The sequence below is a fragment of the Ursus arctos genome, unplaced genomic scaffold (assembly GCF_023065955.2).
Source record: "Ursus arctos isolate Adak ecotype North America unplaced genomic scaffold, UrsArc2.0 scaffold_12, whole genome shotgun sequence".
NCBI lineage: Eukaryota > Metazoa > Chordata > Mammalia > Carnivora > Ursidae > Ursus > Ursus arctos.
This window is the reverse complement of record NW_026622786.1, coordinates 29,725,542-29,742,590: the sequence shown is the minus strand read 5'-3', so window position 1 is coordinate 29,742,590 and position 17,049 is coordinate 29,725,542. Positions and strand designations below refer to the sequence as shown.

General features: G+C 35.2%; 1 protein-coding gene across 7 annotated transcripts in view; it reads right to left on the bottom strand.

The window, feature by feature from the left end:
- The window catches only part of EVI5 (ecotropic viral integration site 5), a 191,567-nt gene that overhangs the window by 23,705 nt on the left and 150,813 nt on the right, over positions 1 to 17,049 (bottom strand). For 6 of the 7 annotated variants that reach the window (XM_026497609.4, XM_057310462.1, XM_026497612.3 and 3 more), the window contains one exon: positions 6,101 to 6,196. The exons of the other annotated variant lie outside the window; for it this stretch is intronic. In XM_026497609.4, the coding sequence (XP_026353394.1) occupies positions 6,101 to 6,196 (96 nt within the window). The remainder of the gene's footprint in view (positions 1 to 6,100; positions 6,197 to 17,049) is intronic. 7 annotated transcript variants of the gene reach the window in all.

Sequence of the window (17,049 nt, the reverse complement as noted above, 5' to 3'; positions counted from 1 at the left end):
TCCCTCATACAATCCATCAGCAAGTTCTCAACCACTAAAACATATCTTTAATACATTTCACTTCTCCCATCCTTCTAAACCCTTTGTTACCTAGACTATTTTAACAGCCTCCATTTCCCTGTTTCTATTCTTGCTCTCCTACAGTCAATTCACCAAATAGCAGGCAGGGCAAATCAGATCACATCACTCCTTGCTTAAAACCATCCAAAGCCTTCCCACTGAACCAAGAATAAAACACATCTATTTATCCTAGCTTATAAAGCGCTATATAGGATTTGACCTCAACTACCTCTTTAATCTTATCTCATGCTATTTTTTCCCCACCCTGCATTATACCCCAGCCACATTAGTATGATTCTCACAAAGTCCACTACATTTCCCCCAAGGTCTTTGTGCTAGTTGTTTCTTCTGCCCAGAATGTTCTTTCCACTGATTTTTGCACATCAGGAAGCTTCTTAGCATTCCTATCGCAGCTTTTATATTACCTTATTAGCAAAGCCTTTTGAAATCATTTATTTATTCAATTTTTTTTTTTTCTCCACGGAGTGTCTATTACATGGCAACATTGTTCTATATGCTGGGGGAAAAGTTACTCACGTACACATTAAAACCATAATGAGAAACCTCTTCACAGCCAAAGAATGACTAAAATTAGATAAAGACAGACAATCCTACATGTTGATGAGGATGTAGAATAAGAATGTCTTCACCGCTCATGGAGTGTAAAATGGCCTAACCACTTGCAGCAATGTTCTTAACAGACTAAACTGGAAATAATTCAAATGTTCACCAACAAAAAGAGAAATAAATTATAGTATATTTATACAAAGGAAAAAGTATGCAGTGATGAGAATGAATAATCTATAGCTACATTTTAAAATAACATGGTTAAATTTCACAATTTTAAGCAAGAGAAGCAAGACACAAAAGAATATATATTATAAACAGCCACTTACATAAAATTCAAAAACTTAAACTATTGTATTAAAGTTGAGATCATGGTTATCTTTGAAGAGGAGGGAGTAGTGGTTGCGAGAGAGTATGAATGTGGCTTTGAGTCTATTTCTTGGACGTGGGTGTTAGTTAATGGCTGTGATCACTTTGTGATAATTTACTGAGCTTTAAACTTGTCACCTGGGTACTCCCATGTTGTACTTCTATCAAAAGTCTTTAAAGAGTTTGTTCTTTAATCTCTTTCAATTTTTATGATTATGAACCCATTCTACTATAAAATGTTAAGGATAATAGCTGGTCTATAATAGGTGATCATACTAGAAGGTTTTGTTCACAAATAAGCAATGAAGAAACTGCTGTTTCGTCTCACCATCAGAAATAGTTGTGGCTCTCCTAACCGATTGGTCTGTCTTCATTATACATTCACTCTGACATGTTGAAAGTGACCAGGTTTCCCTTTTTTTGTGTTAACTGCTGAAAACCTTAGAGCCAAGTTTGAGGTCCACTTACAAGAAATATATAGATACTCCTGTGGTATGCATTTTTGTATGGGTCTTATTCATGGCTCCATACTACATTCCTATAGTTTTCTCTCCTTTGTCTCACAAAATTGTAGTTGGCTATTCTGCATCATTTACAACTTGCTTCATTATATCTAGAACAAGGCAGGGTATTTATTAATGAACCAAAATGCTCTTAAGGTTTTTTTCCCTCTTTCTTTTCACAAAGATATAGTTTGTTTTGGTTTTACTTCATTCTAAGTTTAATACATCACAGTCAAATGAAAGTCCTGCTTCAAGCTTCTGCTGCTTACTGATTATGTGACTGTGGATATGTTATTTAGCCTCTCTGAGACTATAAAATGAGAATAATAATTTTCACAGGATAATTGTGAAGATTAAAATAATCATCCAAAGTATCTACACCCAGTTTAGCAACTACCACTAGAAACCTTAATGAAAAAAGGGAAAACTTGCTCTACATAGAAAACTTACTAAGCAAACATAACTAGAATTACTTTTGTGAGATTTTTAAGGACATAAAGCACATTAAAACTACTATGACATTATAAAAATTCAGCAAAGCTGTTTAATAAAAAATATTTAATTTTAGCACAAATGAATTATCTTTAGACTGGAATAAATTTACCTATTCCTACAACATCCACCAGAACATATCACCATCAAGAACAAGTGAAAACATAATCTATATCTAAAAACATTTTCAAATCAGCTGTTTAGTATGCATTTTCCTAAAAAAATAATACAGTAAATGGCAGCAAGGCTCCAAAGGGCCCAGAGAAGCCTAGTCAAGTGGTAATTTGGCTGAACCATAAGATTATACTTCTCAGTATGTCTATACCTACATGAGTCTTGAGTATATTTCTTTTAGCTTCTAAATAAGAATAACTTTCTACCTTTTTCTAGCTCCCTTTCCTGGCATTCAGAAAATATTCTTTGTCTTCAGTGCTCAGTAGCTGTAAGAAGACAGACCTATGTTGCAAAAGTACATGGCTATTCATTCCTAGAACCTACAATTCTGGTTTATGTATCTGACTTATATGTTCCTGATGTCCAATCTGCGTGACAAATTTCTTTTCATTTTTCAAAATCCAATCCAGATGCTGTTACCATTTTATTCCTATATGTTTCAAAGGAGGCATAGCATACAGTAGTTAAGTGCATGAATGGGCTTGGAGTCCTGTAGTCTGAACTAACATCCTACTTCTATCACTAACTACGGTATGACCATGGGGAGTTATTTAATACCCCAGAACCTCAGTTTCATTACATGTAAAACATGAATAATAATGATGCTACCTACTTCATAGGAGTGTTGTGAAGATTAAAAGAAATAATGTAAGTATAACATTTAGGACGGTGTCTGGCACAGAGTGACTATTAAATGAATGGTAACTACTATAATGCAATATTTTTCATTATGTATTACAATTCGTTTATTTGTAACACTGGTCTCTGTTATTAGGCTGTGAGCCCCTTGAGGGATATGAGTTGTGTTTCAATCTTTATCTTTAGTTCTAAACACAGTGCCTAGTAGGTGGTATGATTATAGATGGATGGGAAGGTATGAAGTGGGGAAGATGGAATAAGGAAAGACTTGAACTGGGATCCAGGTTCTTTTCTACGTATGCCATGAAGACAAGATGTACAGATGGGTGGGATTTAACCAAGGCTCTTGACAGATCTGGAGCAGCAAGGGTTTCCGCAGTGGCTTCTATGAGGGTCTTGGCAGGGTGTAAGAGGCTCCAAGTTAAAACATTCCTATGTGAAGTAGGTAAAATTAAGAGCATAGTTAGGTGGTGATGGTAGGAACTGCAGGGGTTGGGAGTCAGAGAAGGCACTTGGATGGATCACCGTAAACTGCAGGAAGTGAAGATAAATCTCCACTTGCAATGCTAACAGGGAAAGAGACGGAGCTCCTGTGGCGAGGTCAACTGCAGAATTCACTTACTGGATGTATGCAAATTAACGTTTCAGGGAGGAACAACACAGTTAAAATATTGTCATTAATTGCCATTCTTTAGATTTTTAAACATTGATGACATATTTTCTAATCTAATGTCTATAAACAGCACAGAAAACGACAGGCCAAACTTGATTCAATCCTGGCTCAATCATTTACTACTTGTATAACCCCAGCAAGTTACTTAATTATTGTGAATCTGTTTTCATATTTATTCAACTGAGAATACTACCATCATGTGGGATTATTATGAGGGCTAGGAATAATACATATGAAGTATCTGACACAATGCCTGACCAATGGAGGGTACTCAATAGTAACTACTATTGTTATTTTATAGATCAGCAAAGTTTCTCTCAACATTTCCTTCAACATTTTGAGAAGTATAAAAATCAGCTGCTAGAGTGAATCCTAACAGTCACATGTTCAAATATAACATTAATATTTGAAATTTTTATATTGAAAGCTAAAGATTCTGGCCATTTCTAGCACACAAGGCAAATGTTAAGTTGGAGAGATCAGACTGACTTTGGTTATGGGCTTTTTTCCCCATTGTGAAGTGCTATAGCACAAGAATGAAAAATCACCAGAATAAAAAAGTGATACCTTCCATAATCCTCTTAAGAAGCTGGGCCAACCAACAGCAATGTGCATAGTAAGTGTACTTACAACTATTACCTGGGTTTAAAATTTCACTTGTTTTCACTTAACCTTTCTTTAGTTGTAAACCTTTGAAACGGGTGAACGTATTAAAATCTGCTCCGAAAACATAATGAAAAGGAACCTCTAACTGAAGACCTATAATGGTTTCACTTTATCTAGTAAATTTAATCTCTTCTAGCTTTGAAGATTCACCATAAACTGGTTCTATTCAATCTGCCCTTCCTTCCCACAACTTAATCACATTAATTGTTAATTGAGTCTGGCCTCTAAATCCACACCCATGCTGGCTCACTCTCACCTCTGCACTCTTGTGTGGTCCCCAGCTGCACGGTACTCACCCTCTTCTCTACACATTCTCTCACTGGGGCCTGCTTAAGCCCAGGGCCTGTGTACTTCGAATAACACAGTTAGCATCTCATCACAAACTGTTCTAGTTTTTAATTTACAAAACCTAGCTCTTTATTTTAACGGTAGAAAATTCTACTCTATTAATTAATTTTCTTTCCATGTTTGTGCAAGACAAAAGATTACCTTCACAGGGCACACATAAAAAAGTGACATTAACATGAGACCTCTCATGAACTGTTTTCTGGCAGTCCTGATGAGGAGATTATCATTATTTTTTGTTAAGTAAATCTGACAGTAAAATTAATGTTGGCTGATTTTTATTTTAGCCTAGTCGTGGAAATAAAGTCAATCCCTACACAATTTTGTTAATTCAGCAACTCTAAGCTTCCTAATCACTCTAAGTCAAAATTATAAAGGGGAGATGGCTTTATTTTAGTCAAAATTTCCTTTGAGAAAAGCTTTTGAATACAAGGAATAACTCCTAGGGTTCTCAAAACAATAAGAATTTCTAGAACATCTTATTTGTAACTTGTTCTTTCACACATGGCTATTAGGTCAGAACAGATTATAAAAACTGTACACAACTAAGTAAAGATTACACATAATCCTGAATCCCTTAAATGCTATCGTGGTTGAAAATCACAGGAATGACCCCCAAAATTTCAGGAAAGTTAAATAAAACCACATTTAAGATTTATCATTTTTGTTAATGTTTTGTTTCTCCATTCAGAATTTACTTAGATTGACCACCTCCGGGAGGTATTACCCAAAACACTCAGACTTTAACTGAAGGATGTAATACCAGGAAAGAGTAATGTCCAAACTTTTCCCTTTGAGGTTTAAATTAATTTAGTGGTCAAAATGAGTTTCTTTCTTAACAAAAGAGGTTACGTTACCCACTTAAATCTTATCACTGTGAATAAACCTTATTGTACAAATAATTCAAGATAAGAAACACGCTTTTGTATTCATGTTTAGATAAGTACTTATCATTAGAAAATAATAAAGGACAAGGAAATTGACCTAGAGCCACATTAATAAGAAGCATCTCCCTAATCAAACACATTAATTTAAATTACTTACTAGAGTACTTACTAATAGCATTTGAAAATTTCATGAGTCGAATCTCACAGATTCAAGACAGTGCCAGTTTAAAAAGTGTTTAGATACTAAGAAATCTGTTAACTGATATTAGGCAAGTATCCTTTTTTGCAATCTCAGTAATACCACCATGAAGGGAATAAGAAGACAAGAGTAAAAAGACTTCCCTCTATCCACAACGGTAAATAACACAAATCTATTTTAAAAGTATAAAGAAAACCTTTGTTTAACTGATGTAACTTATAACACCTAGACAAATTATCAAAGATTTTTAGATCACAATAAAAAAATATTTGCCATGCAAATATTAATTGATCATTTTAGATCATGATAAAAAGGTTTGAGGAAAATTAATTCTCAATATTGGAACAGAACAATTCTTACTAAAAAGACAATTTTCTAAAATATTATTTAATCATAGTCAGGGATTCACAGAAAATATTTATCATGAAAGAGTCAGTCATAACCAGTAATAAACCAGTAATACAGTGTTGTTACAATACAGAGGAAGGAAGAAAGAAATATGTGAAGATCAAAATTTATCACTTACCTCATGATTCAGCTCTGCTATCTGATCTTTCAGTTCCCTAATATACTGGTTAGAATCAGACTTGTTAAGCTGTCCTTGGAGCTTTCCTTCTTCTTTCTGTTTTGTGACAACAGAACAAACCAAAAACAAGAGACAACTTTCACAGCATATACTCAAATATTTGAAGATATAGGACAGCATAAAGGCATACCCTTTAGCTAAATTCTGAACTAATCTGTTCTCAAACTATCTCTGGAAAGCAATTTATAGTAAACTATACTGAATATTTCTAAATGACACTTAGTGGAAGTTGTTTACCACACATACAACTTACAAAATGTACCTTGGAGAGACTCTTAGAAACCAACAATTGAATGGGTCTATAGTGAAAAAATTACCCTAGAAATTCAAAGGCATTGTCCTAGTTACTTTGAGCACAAATGATTTTCTATCCATACCATAAGAGATTCAATGCTTAGTGATAAGGTAGTGAGCCTCTCATAGCTACATTGGGAATCAGCTTTTGCTTGGCGAACAAAGAAGAGAAAAAAGAAAAGGTTCTGCAAACCACTCTTAAAAGGGGAGGAACAGTTCTGAATCTCTTCTGTTTAATTAACTTAGGAATGTATATTGGGAGTCCTAGATACAGCTGATTAAAAGGTGCTCCAATATAACAGCTAGATCCAGAACCATAATGTGACCACTTTCCAGGGATATAGATTGGAAGGGGAGAAGCTGCCTTTTTCTTTACTATCTGAAAACAAATGTGTCTTTTAAGACATAGGGCTGGGTGCCTGGGTGGCTCAGTGGGTTTAATGTCTGCCTTCGGCTCAGGTCATGATCTCAGGGTCCTGGGATTGAGTCCCACATCAGGCTCCCTGCTCAGTGGGGAGTCTGCTTCTCTCTCTCCCTCTGCCTCTTCCCCCTGCTCATGCTCTCTCTCTCCCCCCACCTCTCTCAAATAATAATAATAATAATAACAATAATAATAATAAATAATAATAAAAGACATAGGGCTTATTAGAGGATGAAACTGAATTGTTTTTGACATCTCCAGATTATTTCTAAAAGCCATGTGTTGATGCTTAAAATGTTAAGCAGCTCTGATCCAGAGACAGCTACTGAAGCTACTGAAGCTCTGAGTAACTCCTGATACCAGAAAAGTACCAGTTTACTTTTAATAGTCACCGACCCCTCACTTTCCTTCCATGAAGACAACCACTGTTGATAATTTTTTAGTGTAATCTTCTCATGATTTTGTACATATATAATCAAACACAATTGCACACACACACATTTTTTACTTATACTACAGACACTATGTACACTTTCCTATACTTGTTATTACTCTTAAAAACCCAACATGCCCCTTGTGAGGCTCCCTGCTCTGTGGGGAGTCTGCTTCTCCCTCTCCCTCTGCCTGCTGTTCCCCTGCTCCTGCGCTCTCTCTCTCTCAAATAAATAAATAAAACCTTTAAAAAAAATCCAACTTAAAGATCATTTAATATCAGTACATACAGAGCAGAAAGATATACATTTCAATTTGAGTTTTGAAGTTTCTGTGAAAGTTATCTTAGTGCTATCTGAGTATTTATAGGTTTTTACAAAGTAGGTTTTAAAACGTGCTGTAGGGGTCCTGTAAAATTACCTCGAGAGTAATGGGTTGTACTGCAGAGCACTTTCCCATGTGGAGATCTCTACTGCTATCTTTCCACTCACAGTAAGAAGGGACCCTGGATATCATCTGGTTTGGTCATCTGCAGCCAAGCACATGCTCTTGCTTTCTACACACCTTCTAACATCCTTGGCAGAAAGAACTAACTAGAACTGTTCCAGTAACAGAATGGGTGGCTCCCCTATGAAGTCAGGGTACCGATCCAACAGAACTGCTCTTCTGCACTAACCGTCCTTCCCACCTTGATTGCGTTCTTATATACCCTTACTCTGTTCTTCAAATCCTATCGAATTATTCCTATAAGCCCACTCTGTTTTTCTGTTCTTCTCTTTTTGGCAACCTGCCTTAAAAATCTTTTATTAGAATATGGCCTGCTGAAGCAGTTTAACTAATAATCATGTAGATATAAAAGAACAACTATAGTTCCTACAGGTTTTAAAACATTTCTTATATATTTGAACACATGAATATCACGTACAATCACCTAAGCAAAGAACTGTCTAATTTACGGGCACCTGGCTGGCTCAGTCAGTGGAGCATGCGGCTCTTGATCTTGGAATTATGAGTTCAAGATGCACGCTGGGTGTGGAGATCACTTAAAAATAAAACCTTATATATTTATATCAAAAAACCAACTGTCTAATTTAACAATTATATTCCAAATGTGCTAGGACTCTTTTTTTTTTAAAGATTTTATTTATTTATTTGACAGAGAGAGAGACAGCCAGCGAGAGAGGGAATACAAGCAGGGGGAGTGGGAGAGGAAGAAGCAGGCTCCCAGCGGAGCAGGGAGCCTGATGCGGGGCTCAGTCTTAGGACCCTGATATCACGTCCTGAGCCGAAGGCAGATGCTTAACGACTGAGCCACCTAGGCGCCCCAAATGTGCTAGGATTCTTAAACATATTCAACAGACACTTTATGATTTTTAGCTATAAGCCTGTATTTAAGAAAAAAAATATTTTTTTTTGAGAATTTAGTAAGAAATATTGGTTCGAGCCAAAGCAATCCTGAGAAAGAAGAACAAAGCAGGAGGTATCACAATACCAGATTTTCAAGATACACTACAAAGCTGTAGTGATCAAGACAGTATGGTACAGCAAAAAAATAAAAAAATAAAAGCCCGGTGATGGGTATCAGGGAGGGCACGTATTGCATGGAGCACTGGGAATTACACGCAATGAATTATGGAACACTACATCAAAAGCTAATGATGTACTGTATGGTGATAAGAAAAAATAAATAAAAATTAAAAAAGACAGTAATACTAAAACAAAACAAAACAAAATAAAAAATAGACACACAGATCAATGGAACCCCAGAATAAACCCATGATTATGTAGTCAATCTATGACAAAGGAAGCAAGGACATACAATGGGGAAAAGAAAGTCTCTTCAATAAATGGTGCTGGGAAAACTGTATAGCTACAAGCAAAAGAATGAAACTTACACCATACACAAAAAACCCCTCAAAATGAACTGAAGACCTAAATGGGACACCTGAAACCATAAACATCCTAGAAGAGCACAGACAGTAATTTCTCTGACATTGGCTATGGCAACATTTTTTCTACATGTGTCTCATAAGGAAAGGGAAACAAAAGCAAAAATAAACTACTGGAAATACACCAAAATAAAGAGCTTCCTGCACAGCAAAGGAAATCATCAACAAAACAAATAAGCAACAAGACAAAACCAAAAAGCAACCTCTGAATGGGAGAAGATATTTGCAAATGATATATCCAATAAGGAGTTAATATCCAAAAAACCAAACAATCCAATTAAAAAATGGGGAGAGGACTTGAGTAGACATTTTTGCAAGGAAGACGTACAGATGGCCAACAGACATGTGAAGAGATGATCAACATCACTCATCATCAGGAAAATGCAAATCAAAACCATATGAGATATCACCTCACCCCAGTCAGAATGAAGGGCTAGAATCAAAAAGACAAGAAATAACAAGTGTTGGTGAGGATGTGAAGCACAACGAATCCTCATGACCTGTTGGTGGAATGTAAATTGGTGCAGCCACTGTGGAAAACAGTATGGAGGTTCCTCAAATTAAAAACGTTATAACCATATAATCCAATATTTCCACTATTGGGTATTAACCCAGAGAAAACAAAAACACTAATTCAAAAGGATAAATGCACCCCTATGTTTACTGCAGCATTATCTGCAATAGCCAGGAAGGAAGCAACTTAAGTGTCCCTCAATAGATGAACAGATAAGGAAGATGCGGTATATATACAATAGAAAATTACATATCCATAAAAAAGGATAAGATCATGTCATTTGAGACAACATGGATGGATCTAGAAGGTATTATGCTAAATGAAACAAGTCAGATTGAGAAAGACAGTTACCATATGATTTCACTTGTCAGTGGAATCTTAAAAAAAAAAAAAGGAAAAAATGAACAAACACACAAAAAGCACAATCAGACCTATAAATACAGAGAACAAACTGACGGTTGCTAGAGGGGCAGGGGGTGTGGGTTTGGGCAAAATGTGTGAAGGGGAGTGGGCTTCCAGCTGGGAATGAGTAAGTCACAGGGATAAAAAGCAGAGCATAAGGAAATGATACCGTCAATGCTACTGTAATAGCAATGTAACGGACAGACGGTAGCTACATTTGCGGTGCACATACTGTACAAACTTGTCAAATCACTAAGTTGTACACCTAAAATGAATGTAACATTATGTGTCAATTATACTCAATTAAAAAAAGTAAAAAAGGAGAAATATTAATTTGACCAAGAAAGGTAGAACCAAAACAGCAGAGTGACTCAGAATCCTAATCACCTCTGAAACCTTCCCCATCTGTTTTTTCATTTATGTGAACGAATAAAGTCCCTTTATGATTTAAACCAGTTTAAATATGGGTTTCTGTTACTTGCAACCAAAGTAGTAACAGCTAACACTCTTGAGCACTTACCAGACCTTCTCAATTGATGTTCCCCAGAGGAATTAAGCCTTAACTTGGAAAGCATCATTGTATGCAATGAATTAACTTCCCTCCTATGCATCTAAAGTGGTACTATGTACCATCCTCAGAAGAAGTGAGAAGACAGTTACTCAAATTATTTTCTGTAAGACTTAATTCTCTTGTGCAACCCTGATAGAGACTGGGGCTAACAATGTGCTAGGAACTGTTCTGAGCCATTTACATGTAATCATCACAACTCTGTGTAATAGATACTATTATTATTTCTAATTGAGTGAACTAACAATTGCCTAAGAATTACATAAAGAGTTGATACATTTTTCTCCCTAAATTATAGCATTCTACACATAAGAAACACTGGAGCAGGCAAGAATATATATGGGGATTTATGCAAAGGACCAAGCAAATTAGCTTTTTTGGATTTGTTTAAAAAATCTCATGTCTTTGCTTGAATATTTATTTTAGCCCCCACTTATTTAAATGGAAATCACAATACAAAAAGAATTGAAGAGAAATGTTACAGCATACTTTCATTTATGGCCCTAAGCTAATGACTCATAGTACCATTTATAGTTGTAAAATAGTGTTTACATGTAATTATGCCTGCATCTGATTTTTAATCACTCTCCTTTTTAAATATTTCAGAAACACAGAAAAAGAACAAAAGAACAATATAATAAAGACTAATAAATCCACTACCCAAAGTCAGTCTGTTTCATGACTACCCTGTTCCATGATTTCCCTTGGTTCTAGACTTATTCCATCTCAGTCCTGTACATCTCAAAGTAGGTAAAGAATATGTCAAGCAGAAGGGAATAAGTAGTGAGGAAGTCAAGAAGGAAGAAAAGAAGAACGTGGAGAAGAGAGAGAGAGAGAAAAAAAAGAGCGAATATTCACTGACATAAAAGAAGCCATTATTTTTATAGAATGTATTTTCCAAATCCCATATGTGACATGAGGAACAGCAGCCACAACTGAGTAGGTAGATATATTTCCAAAGGGGACTTAATTTGATGAGAATCACTCCTTTGGGTATATGTTCAGCTGTCTTCTTTGAGGGCTTTTAATTTGAGACTAATTTTAGCATTGTGCCATATAAATTGCCTTGAAATGGTTGATTAAATGGAAAGTGCAACTGACTACTAGGAAGAAATCCTTGGGGATGAGATGGAAAGGCCAGATATTTGTGGTTTGGAATCAGACTTAGAAAAGTTACCTTTACATCTGGTCCCCAGTGAAGGTGAAGTTCTTGAGGATTTTGGATATCCCAAAGCAAGAATATCAGGCAGGACAAAATAAAATTCTCAGGGTGAATAAAACTACAAAGTCCAAGGTAAGCTCTAATGTTGTGAGACAGAAGTTCAAGAATGCAAAATACTTCAGGTTTGAAAGTTTGTCAAATGACCAATTACCATAATTAATACCAATTCTTTATCATAGGGAAACCTGTATGAAAGAAAAGTTTGGCATGATAGGAATCATTAAATCTTGGGCGCCTGGGTAGTGCAGTCGTTAAAGCGTCTGCCTTCGGCTCAGGGCGTGATCCCGGCGTTCTGGGATCGAGTCCCACATCGGGCTCCTCTGCTGGGAGCCTGCTTCTTCCTCTCTCACTCGCCTGCTCTGTTCCCTCTCTCGCTGGCTGTCTCTCTGTCACATAAATAAATAAAATCTTTAAAAAAAAAAAAAAATCTGTTTTACAAAAAGTGACTAAGTGACTCCAAAGATCTGTTTCCTCCAAAGGTGGGTCTTAGGAAGGTTTAGCCAAAAATTTTATGCCTTGATTTCTTTAGAGTATTTAATATAAAACAGAGCAATTGAGAAATTTTACAATAAAGAAATGGAATGTTTTAACTTGGGGGAAAAAAAAGACTCCTGAAAGATATTTGTGAAAATCAAAGAAGCCCTCTTAACAGACTTTATGACTAAAAAAACCAGGTTTTCCTTGAATTTCTATTCATTGTAGAAAAAAGGCAGAATTTCAAAGAGAAAAACTTTATATATTTGATTAAACACAACTGCATATAATTGTTCCTTTAGATTTAAATATAACTGTACATAAGTTTAATGTTAGGTTTCTTCTGGAAAGCTTTTACATACAGAAAGTCAAAAGTTTACAAAAAAAAATCTCTGATGCCCATTAAGCCATTATTTCTGTAGACGCACACAAACACCACATACCCAAGTAACAACTCGTAAGGTACACTGACTAAACTGAAGGCAAAGAAAGGGTAATTAAGCAGCTTTGTGCTCTAGCAGAGACCCCATTCCCACACAGCTGTCATGTTAGTAGCAAGCATACCAGTGTGAAAGACACACCAGTCTGAAAGCTCTGCGTAAGGTATTCTGATTTAACAGTCTGCTTTAAGGGAATATAGCTGATATTTCAAAAACTGGAGTAAACTGAGAGATGTCCTAAATGCTATTTAATAAATTAAAGTATATAAATAACATTTTATCTAAGAATCTGTGATTTTTATGTTCTGCAAATGGGCTCTCATTTAAATATGTTGATTCGAAGCTCTTTAGGGTCCTCTTTAAAGGTAACTAAATACACACTTACAATGCCAAAGAAATATCCAGTTAACTTATTATATTCTAAAAAGCAGGCATATAACTTCTGAGACAGTTATTCAATTACCTAATGTTAAAGATTTTTTTTTTTTTTGCAAAAACTTTTATAGCTTTCTATTTTCAAGCAAGTCCACATGATTCTTTGTGATAAGCAGGTGGGAAAATGTCAGCTATCCTAATAAATTTACCAGTAACTTGGATTTTCTTGGACGTTTTCTTTTGGTCTAGCTGATAACAACAGCAGATTGCCAGTTAAGTGGTTTCCTAAGCAAAACTAATTAGGTAAGTGACAAACTTAAAGAGCTCCAACACATCAACAAGTTTGGTAATTCTGTAATTTCACTGAACAGACCTTAAATATGTAACTTTTTGTCTTGCGATAAAAGAAACTTTATATTAAGAGAACATAAAGTAATATTTATAAAAAGCCTAAATTCACTTTCACTCTTGGATTTATCTTTCAGTAATTATTTTAGCAATTTCCATCATGATGTCTATAATAATCTAATTCATATTAAAGCCTTAAGATACAGAGTTCCATGTATGAGTATCTTAGTCAAAAGTTCATCAAAAACCTAAAGATATGCATGTTTAATTGATTAGGGATAGAGTATAACAACTTTAACTTATTCTGAAACGCATCAAAAAATAAGATAGCTGGAATGGTGGATGGGTAAGTATCTAATAAAGCAACAGATAAGAGAAATACATAAAAATATTAATTCCAGAATGGAATTAATGGAGGTGGTGGATGTTCACTGTACAATTCAACTTGAGTATGCTTGAAAATTTTCATAGCAAAATACTGGAAGAAGTCATCAATAAGGAAACAATACAGGCCTGCCCCTCTCCCCACTGGAAAGCAAGCACTGTAGTTCATTTACACGTGTGAAGAGGTATTTATCTCCCACAGGTTACTTACTGATTCTTCATTTAAAATCTACCTGTTGCTCTAAGATTAGTACTTTCTTCATATTTTACTAGAAACATAAACTGAAAAATATTAAATCATAAATTAGTACTTCATTAAAACAATATAATTTTAGACTAGGCTGAGTTACAGTTCATCTCTACAGTATTTTAGAGTAGATTTTATGGTTGTTACATCAAGATCTATTTTCTCTCCTTCATTATGTAGTGGTTATAGGATAGGAATTATCCCCATTCTTAACCCCACAGGTAAGGCCCTGATTGGTAGGGTTTAAGCCAAACAGGATAATCACATCTGTTTGCACTGTGGCTGGTTCGGGTTTTATTCAAATAGTGTGACTCTCAAAACTTTTACTGGAAATTATGGGTTATAGCTTCTTACTCTGGATATTATGACAACCTTATGCCTATAAGGTTCATTTGTTAGCCATTTAACACAATGAGGAAAAACCTCCTCAGGACAAAAGATGAGAAGCAGAAGGGCGCCTCGGTGACTCAGTCAGTTGAGTGGCTGACTCTTGATTTCGACTCAGGTCATGATCTCGGGGTCCTGAGATTGAGCCCTGCATCCAGCTTTGGGCTCAGCAGGGAGTCTCCTTGAGAATTCTCTCCCCCTCTCTCTGCCTCTCCGCCTAGTCTCACACACATGCATTCTCTCTCAAAAATGAATACATCTTTATTTATTTTACATTTTGACTTTTATTTTTAAAAATGAATAAATCTTTTTAAAAAATGACAAGAAGAGCAGAGCCTTCAGAATCATGCCTAATGCAACAAGCTGGAACCCAAATCAAACTTTTCCTGAAATATATCCTACTTCTGGATTTTTCAGGTACCTGAGCCAATAAATCCCCTTTATTATTTAAGCCATAAATATATCCAGAATGTAGTTTTCTGTTATCTGCAATAAAAAACATCCAATCTAACAGATATTTTTAAAAAAATGGCTAAATGAACACAATCATATAAACAACATAACCTAGGAAATGCTTAAAACAGTAATTCCCAAAGATGACTACGGTTGGGAGCTTTGTAAACGCACAGATTAAAGAATCTATTTCTGACCCAATGAATTCTAAATATCCGTAAATGAGTTTTGAAAATCTGTAAACTTTGAAAGCTACACAAGTGGGGGTTCTGATACAGTCAGAATGTAGACCTACACTTGAAACACTGGTTTGTACTACCTTTGAAAATGAACTATTTTTTAAATACAAATTCAAAATTTATTTATATGCCAGTTACAAAATACTTTTACCTTTTAAGAATCTCAAATAATATTTTATAAGTCTATACTTATTATAGAATTTACTTAGTATAATTTCATACATAAAAAGAGGTAAATATTTTTTAACTACCACCACAATGGCAAATGTGGTAAATGACCACGACTCATAAATTTATTTACAAATAGTCTTTACATTCCCAGAGTGAATATATTTTAAAACAAAGGAAAACTGGTAAGGTTTCTTAAATTAATTTCTTTCAATTCTGCTATCAGTTTCACTTCATATTATTTCTATGTTAGTTTCAGCTGGTCAGTTCCCTGTCTACAGAGTTTGCTTCACTTTGAACTCAAATCCCTTTCTTGGTTAACCTAGCTCTCAAACAGAAGATAATACTATTTTAAAGTTTAGTAATGTATGACGAGGAACTAAATAAAGTTTAAGATCAGAAAAAAATCCCATATATATGACCCCTATGACTGAATACTAAGATAAGTAACTGTTCAAAAGAATGAAGAAAAACCAAAGATTTGAGGACCAGCAGAATCATCACTTAAAAACTTAAAAGTATCAACATCTATGAGGGGATATGACAATAAATAAGGGATCCAATTTTCCAAAATTTTTATTAGGTAACAGGTTGATACAGTCAAAAAATTAAGTTCTTTAATATAACCATAAATGTGTACAGAGGAATATTTAGCAAAAAAGAGCAGTGATTCTGGTGTCTGACTACTTGGACTGGTTTTTAATGACCTTAGGTATACCACTTCTGTTTTATCGCCGCAACCACTGGGAGCTATAATCCAGGAAAGGATGAGGTAGAGATGGAATGTGCCCAAGATGTGCCACATATTCTGTTACAGTTGACTGGGAAATCAGTACATGCTATAGTCAGCAGGAAAAAAGCGAATATTTATTTGTGCAATGTGTATACAGTCACAGTAGAAAGCGGACAGTTTAATCAGAGATACCATCACCTACATCTACTGTACTCCAACATACTCTTTAAAAAGTTGAATAATTAAATGTGCTGGTGCATAGAGCTAGAAGAATTAAGTAAAAATGTGAAAAGTTTTCTCTACAGCTCTAAGCAGCATGTTTTTCGTGTGTTATATTGCAGCAAAACTGAGACGAATACAATGTTAACTTGCTTTGAACAAGTGTTTGGAAGAAAAAGTGGGGGTTAGCAGCGTTTCATATTAAAAAATATTGTGGAGGTGAGAGAAGAGGAGGCAGGGGCTCAGGTTTGTTTAAACTCACAAATTAAGCCTCAATTTCTAAATGAAATTGTAATAGGCATGTCTAAGAGTCCATTTGTGTTTGTTTCTTTATCTGTGTTTTTAATGCTGGTTATAACTTACCCTATCTTGCCACAGGAAGGACACTTCCTTAGAGACAGGAAGATAGCAGATTTTAAAAGCTGTGTTTCCAGCCATAGGCTTTTTAATACTCTGTGCAACCGGATAATTTGCTTAGAAGTTTTTGGGTTTTCTTAGAGAATTTAACCAGTTAAAACCCAGTCAATGCACTAGATGCATATTTGACATAGCTGAAAACACAAAACATAAAAGCACCTAGTCTATTATTTACATTCTGCAGAAGTTTCCTCTAGCTTTTC